The sequence below is a fragment of the Oncorhynchus kisutch genome, linkage group LG5, assembly GCF_002021735.2.
Source record: "Oncorhynchus kisutch isolate 150728-3 linkage group LG5, Okis_V2, whole genome shotgun sequence".
Lineage (NCBI taxonomy): Eukaryota > Metazoa > Chordata > Actinopteri > Salmoniformes > Salmonidae > Oncorhynchus > Oncorhynchus kisutch.
Window position 1 is genome coordinate 28,016,299 of NC_034178.2, and position 11,579 is coordinate 28,027,877.

Consider the following 11,579-nt stretch of genomic DNA (forward strand, 5'->3'; position numbering starts at 1 on the left):
GTATTCTTATTTATTGAATCAATTGAGGCCTGTAATTTCTCTGTAAAAGTGTGGGGGGTGGCCCTCATCATCGATTACAACTATTACATTTCAAACAAACCCAGAATCTGGAGAAAAAACTTCTACTTTGTTTGAATCGCATTGTGAGGTCACCTTCCATTGAACTGCATTGTGAGTTCATCTTCCATTGAACTGCATTGTGAGGTCACCTTCCATTGAACTGCATTGTGAGGTCACCTTCCATTGAACTGCATTGTGAGGTCACCTTCCATTGAATCACATTGTGAGTTCACCTTCCATTCTACACCCTGGCCTATGTGTGTCTATATTTCCAATCTAGAGTGCTTCTCTGGGTAGACTTTGCAGTGCATTTTCTGAATCCTTCTGACTGTGATTTTGCTGGTGGAACCCTCTGTACACTTTGAGTTAAAATGGTATAGAGATGCTTACTATAAAGCAAAATATACATTTTCAATTTTGCGACACAAAACATTTGACATACATAGTAAATCTGAAAAGGCCAGTGATACAAATGGGTATACTCCATTTGTGCTTGTGCTTAGAGCATCTAAAAAGCAAATCATTGACACTCAACAACAGTGCTTCAATTTCCATATGTTGCTAAATTTGACAGTGTGTGTGGAAAAATAAATAGAAAAATAATACAAAAACATACAATGCATTTGCATACATAGACAATTTGGTAATTTTTGGTCATACTCTGAGCAGTAAAAAATAATTAAAATGGTATGCACACATGCATGAATGGTTGCACACTGTCACTTTAATGCAGCAGTACAACCAAGCTAAGACACTGACATTCAGAGGTGAGCTCTACACACACACACACACACACACACACACACACACACACACACACACACACACACACACACACACACACACACACACACACACACACACACACACACACACACACACACACACACACACACACACACACACACACACAAATAAACACCACATAATTGTGTACCTACATAGTCACATCATGTACAGTTAATGTATAGGATGTGTGTCGTGGACAAGGTGGTGCATTTAGAGGGGAAGTGTGTTACAGTAAGAACACAATAACATCATGTTGTTATAATGTAAATGGAAGCATCAACAAGCAGGGTTCCAGACCCAGATTATTGTCAGAGTCAAATTCCTTTCCAACACGTTTCATTTCAATTGAAGACACAAGACAGGAAAGGAACATGGTAAGGGCAGAGGGAGGGACCAGGAGATAAGAACCTCACTTCTGTCTATCTAGCGAGGCACCCTGAGTGCAAACTGCGGCAATGGTAGTAGACATTTAGGCCTAAAAACGTAAACGGGTCTTTCTCATCCCCACTGCCAGATCAGACACATTAGAAACACCTTAGACATTAAGAGTCAAACCAATATTTACCAAAGGGTAAATAAGACTGCATCCATTTACCATGTAATTTGCACTGGCGAAACATCCCCTGCTCAGCTATTACTCTCATGTGCCCTAAAGACCACTATGAAAAAGATTTAGAAAGGCAGCAGACTCAGCAATGTCATGAGAGACCTAGAACTGTGTAGTTAAGAGTTGCCGCACAGCTACATACTTCAGCTGTTGGCAATATATAAACCATCTCTCCTTCGAGTACGAGGACAGAATTTAGATAGCGCTCATATTTTGGGATTGAGGGATGCATCTTCCACAGATATACTACTGTACCTCCATTTGTCCTGCCAAATGGCTAGGGTATTATGCGCATGCATGTCTTTGGCACTCTGTCCAACAGACAGTCCCTGAAATGGGGCTACCCCAACAGTGCTCGAAATAAACAAGTGTCATTGTTCATATCATTAAAAAAACATAGCAACGATCTGCATATCTTCAAGGATTATCGGATTAACGCTATCATCTCCGTCATGGTCATCCTCATCTCTAAATCGTCAGCTGAATGTCAATTCCCCTTCTTATACGTTCCAGATTGCTTTGTTATCACATTTAAAAGTACATAAGTATATATTGAGATAAATATAGGTATCCTATTAAATAGTTTTCATAGGCTTTTTCACAGGTTTCCTTGAACTTAAATACATGCTTCTGTGAATGTATTGAGGTCATGCAACACTAGGAGAGTTAGCATTCAGTTAGCCTTCTTGTATTGACCTCAGTTTAGGGAGGAAGCATCATTTTTTACATGTCCCATTAGCTGTGCCAATAGCTCATTGTGAAGACACGATGGACACAGTTGTACAAGACAGCTGTGAGGCGAGGCCACACAAGTCTGTCTGTAACTGAGATTAATGCTGCAACTAAACTGCATGAGTACTGTAAGTAATTAACTAATGCATTTTGCCTCAAATTTAAGCTCAGCTGCAATGACTGCGGTATATAAACACCTCTATGATTTCAGCTCAGCGGTGTGGCTGGAATGTTATATTTGGGGCAAATGTCAGGAACACAATATCCTCCAAACTATAGGGCCTGTTTGGGGCATGGTAACCTTTTAGACACCCTTGTCGCTTGTTAGATAATAACCTACAGTGCCTATCAAGTATTCACCCCCTTGGATTTCTTCACATTTGATTGTGTTACAAAGTGGGAATAAAATAGATGTAATTTTTTGGTCTTTTTTTTGTTGTCAACGATCGACACAAAATACTCTGGAATGTCAAAGTGGAAGAAAAGTTCCAAAATGTTTTAAAGATGAATGAAAAATAAAGCACTAATATACAGTACTTTGATTAGACAAGTATTCACCCCGAGTCAACACATGTTTGAAACACCATTGGCAGCGATGAGTCTTTCTGGGTAAGTCTCTAGGAGCTTTGTACACCTGGATTGTGCAACATTTGTCCATTATTATTTTCAAAATCATTCAAGCTTTGTCAAGGTGTTGGGGATCATGGCTAGACTGCAATTTTCAAGTACTGCCATAGATTTTCAAGCAGATTTAAGTCAGAACTGTAACTTGGCCACTAAGAACATTCACTGTCTTCTTGGTAAGCAACTCCAGTGTAAGATTTGCACTTGTGTTGTTGTTTATTGTCCTGCTGAAAGGTGAATTAATCTCCCATTGTCTGGTGTAAAGCAGACTGAAGCAGGTTTTTCTCTAGGATTTTGCCAGTGATTAGCTTCATCCCATTTCTTTTTATCCTGAAAAACTCAGCAGTCTTTGCCTATTTCAAGCATACCCATACCATGATGCAGCCAGTGATGTGTTCTGTTGGATTTCCCCCAAACATGTTTTCTTTCTGTATTAATGTAGTGCCTTGTTGCATACATGATGCATGTTTTGGAATATTTATATTCTGAAAATGTGGATTCGTCTTTTTAAGTCATTTTTGTGCAGTCACTACAATGTTGTTGATCAGTTCTCTCCCATCACAGCCATTGAACTCCGTAGCCATTTTAAAAAATCACCAATGGCCTCAGGGTGACATCCCTGAGCAGTTTCCTTCCTGCCCTGCAGCTCAGTCTAGAAGGACGACTGTATGTTTGACGTGTCTAGGTGATTGAATACCTAATCTAACAGCAGAATTATTCACTTGACCATGCTTACAGAGATATTCAATGTCTACTTTGTTATTGTTACCCATCTACCAATCCCTGTCCTTCTTTATGAGGTTTCTGAAAATCTCCCTGGTCTTTGTGGTTGAATCTGTGCTCGAGGTTCAATACTCGACTGAGGGAAGTTACAGATGTTGTATATATGGGGGACAGAGGAAGGGGTAGTTATTCAAATGTCATGTCAACCCCTATAATTTCACACAGAGTGAGTCCGTGTAAATTATTATGTGATTTGTTAAGACAAATGTTACTCCTGAACTCATTTAGGCTTGAGTAAACAAAAGGAGTGAATACTTTTTCAAATTGTGTTTAAATGTTTTTTTTACTCTGACATTCTGGAGTATTTTATGTAGATCATTGGCTAAAAAATCACAATTAATTCTATTTCAATCCCACTTTGTAAGGCAACAAAACGTGAGAAAATCCATGGGGGGGTGAATACTTAAATGTATGACACCCACTTTATAGTCACCCTTTCACATGTATGATAGAAGGTTATAGAGAGCAAGACAATAAACTGTGTCTTTGGAGCAATGATAGTTGTGTGAGTGAGAACACTCATTCAGTTAAGAACTCCATGCAACAATCAACTGGCTACAGTTACTACCTACATTACCTACCGTATCTAGCTACAGTATCGGTTACAGTCACAACTACTTACCTATCTGTATGTAAATGAGTACACTTTTTTTTGTTATGAAAGAGGAAGAGACATTCACTTTGTCCTCAAAGCTGCAGTAAGACTGGTTCAGACTGATGCAGGTGAGTGGAGGAGGGATGCTTGCATTGCAATGTACAGTAAACACATACATCATGTAAGACTAAAGCAGTGAAAAGTCAAGGACATTCTCAGTCATTCATCAGATACTGATGTCTACTGAAGAAAATAAGTCAAACCATCATAAGCTTATGGAGCTGATATCCCGTAAATCGTGTGGATTGCTACTACAGTATCACACTCCTCAGACTCAGGTCATGACAGGCCTTAGCAGCGCAGCATGCCTGCTTAATGCTCACACGTTCTGTAATCTCCAAGTAGTTCACCACAGAACGGGTTTGTTTCGCTTGCTCCAGGAAGCAGCATATTGTAACACGCAAACAAGACTCTTCAGAAGCGCAGTGTGCCTTTAGCAATGAAGGGAGACCAGGGTAGGGGCCGGCACAGGGGGGCTGAAGCAGTGTTGGTGGAGTGGTTATTCTGGAAACTATAAATTCCCTTTTTTAACTACATTTCTCCTCTTTTTTGAACTACTGTTGTGAACAGGTTATTTGAAAAAGTCACACTGACAAAGCCAACTCCATGCAGACATCAACAAGCAAAATGTGGATTATAAGATTTTAAATCTGACAGAAGGTCAGTTTGAGGGCAAGGTGTGACGAGCTAACAGGGGGAGTTAGGGGAGGAGTGAGCACATGGTCTCTGGTGTTTCTCACCACTCACAAGAGATGAGTACAGGTATACGTCCTGAATCTATTGCCTTGATATTCCAGCAGCACATGTGAAAAAGGAGGCTACACACCTGTCCTATCCTTTGACCCCTCAACCTCACCGAGAGGACAATGCCTGCCGGCTGGCTACACGTCTGTGAGCATTTTGGTGATGTTGACATAGTTTGTGTTGGCCAAAGTCGTGCAGTTGGCCTGAGTCTTGAGGTTCTCTTCAGGGATGTCCTCAATACTGTTGTTCACCCCTTCCTGGATCTCCATGTAGTCTGATTTACTGATGGTTGAGCCGCTCCGGCTCTTTTTCAGCTCTTCATTCGAGTCCTCTTTGGTGACTGGGCCTAGGCACTGAGCCTGCTCCTCGCCCTCTGTCTCACGGTGGTAGAAGTAGTTGAAGTTGGAAACAATGACAGGCACGGGCAAGGCAATTGTCAGCACACCTGCAATGGCACAGAGGGAGCCCACAATCTTGCCACCAATGGTGGTCGGGACCATGTCACCATACCCTACTGTCGTCATGGAGACAACAGCCCACCAGAAGGCGTCTGGGATGCTTTCAAATTGCGATTCGGGCTCATCAGCTTCCGCAAAGTAGACAGCACTGGAGAAAAGTATGACTCCAATAAAGAGGAAGAAGATCAACAGGCCCAGCTCCCTCATACTAGCTTTCAGGGTTTGGCCCAGGATCTGAAGCCCCTTGGAGTGTCGCGAGAGCTTGAAAATTCGGAAGACTCGCACTAGACGGATGACCCTGAGAATCGCCAGGGACATGGCTTGCTGACCCGCCTGGCCATCCTCTGGTTTCTCAGCCAGCTCTGTGGCCAGGGTGATGAAGTAAGGGATGATGGCAACAACGTCAATGATGTTCATGACGTTACCAAAAAAGCCAGATTTGCTGGGGCAGGCGAACAAGCGCACCAGGAACTCAAAGGAGAACCAGATGATGCAGAGCGTCTCCAGGATGAAGAATGGGTCGGTGAAGTAGGTGGACGTGAAGTAGATTGTGGTGTTGGTATTGGTGTCAAAGACACTGTGCGGTTCGTCGTCGTCGTTGCGGAAGATGGGCAGCGTTTCCAGGCAGAAGCTTACGATAGAGATGAGGATGACCATGACGGAGATGATAGCGATAATCCTAGCGGGACCCGAGCTCTCTGGGTACTCAAAGAGCAGCCACACTTGCCTCTGAAACTCATTGTCAGGAAGTGGCCTCTCTTCCTCCTTGACGAAACCCTCATCCTCTCTGAAGAGCTCAATGGCCTCATCCCCCAACTCATAGAAACGGATCTCCTCTGAGAAAATATCGAGGGTCACATTGGCCGGCCGCCGTAGCCTCCCTCCTGACTGGTAAAAATAGAGAATGGCATCAAAGCTGGTGCGGCTCCGGTCGAAGAAATACTCGTTCCTCAGTGGGTCGAAGTAGCGCATCCTCTTTTTGGGGTCCCCCAGCAGAGTGTCGGGGAACTGGGAGAGGGTTTTAAGCTGTGTCTCAAAACGCAGCCCAGAGATGTTGATGACCACTCTCTCGCAGCACTCGTGGTCAGCGTCAGGGTCGTACTCAGCCGGGTTCCCCGGGTGCGCTGCCGCCTCGTCAGAGGGGTCGCCAGTGGCTACAGTCATTCTGCTGGGGGGGCAGGGAGCCTGTGCTTTTCAGCCAGGAAACTGCTGGGAGGGGGACGGAAGAGAGGGAGGGGATTCAATGCTGTAAAGACCGGACGGCCACAGGATCTCACAGGATGTCACCTCATGGATTGATCCATCTGAAAGGGATAGATAGCAGAGATAATTTAAATAATATAACATATTGGTATAACATAAGAAATTAATTTGATAGAATTTGTGTTAGTCTGTCTGTCCTCAAGCCATGTACAGTGAGATCCAAAAGTATTGGGACAGTGATACATTTTTCTTTTGGCGCTGTGGATGCTACCGTGATTATGGATTATCCTGAATTAATCGTGAATAATGATGAGTGAGAAAGTTACAAGAGGCATAAATATCATACCCCCCCCCCCCTAAAAATGCTTACCTCTCACCATTACAATAACAGGGGAGGTCAGCATTTTTTTCCCCGGGTATGATATTTGTACACCAGTAACTTTCTCACTCATCATTATTCACGATCCATTCAGGATAATCCATAATCATGGTAGCATCCACATTCACGTAGAAGTGTTTTGAAACATATTCGATTCTTATTTACAATAAAAGTGACATGGGGAATGACACATTACATTATTTACCATTCATTTCTATTGGGAACAAAATGATCTGAAACAACCAAAACAAACAGCAAATGCATTCAACAAGTGTATAGAGTCACATGCTTGATGTAACCATTGCATGCTAGAAATCTGGGTCCAAATACTAAACTTTTGACTACTTTAATACACATATAATTGAATTTGTCCAAATACTTTCGGTCCAATAAATGGGAGGACCATGCACAAAAAAAAGCGATGTAATTTCGAAACGTTTCCCCAAATATGGATGAAAATGACCTCAAATTAAACTGTCTGCCTGCACTTTAACCTCATAGTCACGGTATCACTTCAAATGCAAAGTGCTGGTGTACAGAGCCAAAACAACAACAACAAAATAACTGTCCCAATGCATTTGGAGCGACTGTTTTATACTGTAATGGAACACTTACATCAAATAAAATATACTTCTGTAGGCTACAACCAAAGCATTCGGCACTCTAAAACACACATAAACGTTTGCATATTAATGGGGAAATGTATTGTATACCCAGAGCGCAATGCAGCCAACTAGTTTACAACTCGCATAGATATTGTAGTGCTCTTTCTGATCCCCTGCCATGGACAATATCAATTCACCTCCTGCAGTGAAATAATGCGTGAATATGTCTATGCAGTAAAGGCACCAAATCTATACAGATAGACCTTATCTAGCTTATCGTTGCGTACGGCCCAGTACATCACCGGGGCCAAGCTTCTATACCAGGACCTCTATACCAGGCGGTGTCAGGGGAAGGCCCTAAAAATTGTCAGACTCCAGCCACCCTAGTCATAGACTGTTCTCTTTGCTACCGCACGGGCAAGCAGTACCGGAGCGCCAAGTCTAGGTCCAAGAGGCTACTAAATAGCTTCTGCCCCCAAGACATAAGACTCCTGAACAGCTAATCAAATGGCTACCCAGACTATTTGCACCCCCCACATATACATATTACCTCGATTACCTCGACACCGGTGCCCCTGCACATTGACTCTGTACCTGTACCACCATGTATACAGCTCCGCAATTTTTATTTACTGCTGCTCTTTAATTATTTTTTTTATTCTTATCTATTACTTTTTGTTAGGTATTTTCTCAAAACTGCATTGTTAGTTAAGGGCTTATAAGTAAGCATTTCACTGTAAGGTCTATTACACCTGTTGTATTCGAGGTATGGGACAAATACAATTGAATTGAATCGTGAAACGTATGCACCATTTATTTTTATGTTCCATGAAACCCTCAATGTCACTTATTCATCATTCACTTTAAGACAGTTTTGTTGAAGCATTTTAGACTGGTCTCAAATGGTGCATGTCGCTGCAATATTCAAAAACATCCATACATTATTCAACTGCAGTAGGAAATAGGTTTCAAGAGAAATCTCTTCTGTCTGCCCTCTAACACCATCTCTTGTATCTGCCATAAAGATGCATAGCTTTGTTAGGGATACTTTGGGATTTTTGGCAACAAAGTGCTTTATCTACTTCCCCAATGTCAGATGAACTCATCGTTACCGTTTGCATGTCTCTGCATCCAGTGTGAAGGAAGTTAAGAGGTAGTTTCGAGACCATGCTAAACTGCTAGCTCTTACCATAGACTTCAAGTCATTGCGCTAAGGCAAGATAGCAAGTTCCTTCAAACTGCACACAGAGATAGAAAAATGGTACCCAGGGGTTAATCTGGCTCTGGGGAAATAGATTCATGGCTTCATTGCCAAAATCCCGAAGTATCCCAGAAACACTATTCAATTGATAAATACTGAGCATCAAATAGCTGTTTTGTTCAATGGTCATCTAACGTTACTGTGTCCCCTTTACTGCAGAGGTCGATTATACTTTACTAAATGAAAGTGATGTAGCCTATAGCAAAACAAACAGACATATTAAAAACCATACATACCAGCAGTCACCTTGTTCAAAACTGGGTGTTAGTTGCTCTTCCCATTTGTCACCTGATATAATGGGGTAAAATTGCCAGCGGCCAGCGGTGTGTTTTATTTCCCGAGAAGAAGAAAATTATATTTCCTACTCTGCACCGTTAATCAGATAATCCTGTTGTCTGCAGCATCACCACGCGTGCACCGGTGTTGGAGAGCTACAGTATGCGGGTGTGTCCTCGCCTCCACCTCCCAGTCTTAGTTCTTCGCGCAGGTTGTGGTAGGGTGGCGATTGGCAAACACGGAGGAGATAGGTTCCGTCCTGGAGGACTGGTACTTCTGGTGATGTCCAAATGTGCTAAAAATCTGCAGAATCCCAAGAATCATTAAGTGTCCTTAGCCGCTATATGACGTTGACCGCATCAGGTAATGGACCTCGTACGGTACTCAGTGGCAACATCTGCAAAGAAAAAAGCAAGGAGGGGAGGTGGCGTAGAGGCGGACTTGTATTACAACGTGTGATATGACAAAACATATATATGTAAATAAGGACAACATGCAGACGAACACTGAGAAAGATAGAATCCCAACGGGGTTAATAAATTGTGTTGATGGATACGGTTTGAGTAACCAAGCAAGGATAATCTATCAATTTTCCGATATTTTTCTCATTTTTAAAAGACCTCCATCTGCAACCATGACTCATCACTATAAACCTAGTCTACTAACTACATGTTTGAGTATTAAAAGTAGACTATTCATTTTAAATAAATTCCCACTGAGAAAAAACTGGTTGAATCAATGTTGTTTCCAGGTAATTTCAACCAAAAATGTCAATGTGATGACAAACTGATTGTATTTGCAAAAAGTCAGCAATTTAAAGGAATTTCGTATTTTTTTCTCCCAACTTTTAAACTAGATTAAAGGGTGAAGATGTTGGTTGATGTGACGTTGAATTCACATTAGGTGACAACTCAACCAAATGTAAATCAAAACTAGACGTTGAATTTATGTTTGTGCACAGTGGGTTACAAGTCATGCGTAGGCTATTGACAAGTGCTCAATAAGAGACAAGTGCACAATAAGAAAATCACAATCCGTGCATTATTTTCTCCTTAATTGAAAACGCCACAGCGTTTAAAACGCAGAATGCTCACAGATATACACATGCAGGGGGCTATGACTGTGCTTGTCTATGAAGAGAGGATCGCATGCATTGCAGCCTCGTTATACATTGTAAAGAGAACGGCATTTTCCGACATTGATTTGAGATGACATGCATGAAGAATCACCCTGGACTGAGAGCCAGATTATGCAATTCCTCAGTGCCAGAACCCCGAATCAGTGGCATCACTTTCCTGGTTCTCTGTTTAGCTGGGGGTAAAACATGCTTAATTACCCCAGGTCTCAGTATTTCTAAGGATCAGTGGTAGCCATTAGCCTGGTGTAACCTAAAGCTTCAAACCTTCAGTCGTGCAGTGATATGCATACAAAGAGACTAGGGATGGAGAATGGGCGAGAAAACACACTGTAGCCCTGCCACTCATCACTTATCTGCAGCGTGGGTTTTAAAGGGAACGGGTCTTAGACTTAAATTATAGCTAATCATTGTATATTAATATGAAATGCAGGCTATCATTATGAACGACCCAGTTAACAGTGTTTACTATGTAAATGTGTAACTATCTGATTGTATTACGCTGTAGGCCCAACACTGTAAACGACTATTTTGTTATCTGACACAATCTCATGCATGACTTCAAAAGGCTTCTGCTATGAAAGTAATCCCCCCAAAAGTATTCTGTCCCTATGAAACTGTGACACTTCTCAAACATGAGGGTGACAGCTAGGGAGAGGCGGTTTCATAATTGAGGATTTCTTCATTTGACTTGACACAGCAGCCATGTAGTGTTTTGTTCTGTTCTGCACCATCATATTGTCATCAATAGGGGCATCCAACAAAGATGTAATGCATTTCAAAATAGAGAGCTACATAATATCGATTCAATTAAATAATTCTCAGTTTTTCATTCTCATATGGAGTGCTTTTCCAGTCATCAGAAGGCAGTGAACATGTATGGCCACAGTTTCTACTGGCAGAAAACAAAACAGCCAGTCATAACACTGTAACACTCACAGAGCCAGCTACTGTGAAGGACTCACACTAACAGGACACTATAACTGTGATTCCATGTGCAAGGATTTAATCAGGGACTTCCAGAACCCCTAATAGTTATAAAAATTAATGAAATTATGAGTGACAAGGCAGACGTGTTCCTTGAGAGAGTGCATAGAGTTTGTCTTTAGTTTTTCCAATTTCACAGCCTTGTGAACTAGCCGTGTATACTCTGGTTCTGCCCCCTTGGGATGTGATGACTCATAGAAAGTTATAGTCTGCTTTATTCCACAATTTCAAGGCCACGAATACACTTTACATGATGTCAAGTGAAACGTTTATGAAAAAAA

The 11,579-nt window shown here is 41.9% G+C and overlaps 1 protein-coding gene across 1 annotated transcript; it reads right to left on the reverse strand.

Annotated features, from left to right (window-relative positions):
* Window positions 1-742: 742 nt before the first annotated feature.
* LOC109890146 (potassium voltage-gated channel subfamily A member 2) lies at window positions 743-9,561 on the reverse strand. The gene is made up of 2 exons (XM_031824791.1): window positions 9,137-9,561; window positions 743-6,756 (listed from the first exon to the last, which is right to left on the reverse strand). The coding sequence occupies exon 2, from the start codon at window positions 6,614-6,616 to the stop codon at window positions 5,132-5,134; it is 1,485 nt and encodes a 494-aa protein (XP_031680651.1). The 5' UTR covers window positions 6,617-6,756; window positions 9,137-9,561; the 3' UTR covers window positions 743-5,131.
* Window positions 9,562-11,579: the final 2,018 nt, after the last annotated feature.

What these genes read in the sequence shown, in the direction of transcription:
- LOC109890146 (XM_031824791.1), bottom strand. Translation starts at nt 6,616, where the DNA reads ATGACTGTAGCCACTGGCGACCCCTCTGACGAGGCGGCAGCGCACCCG.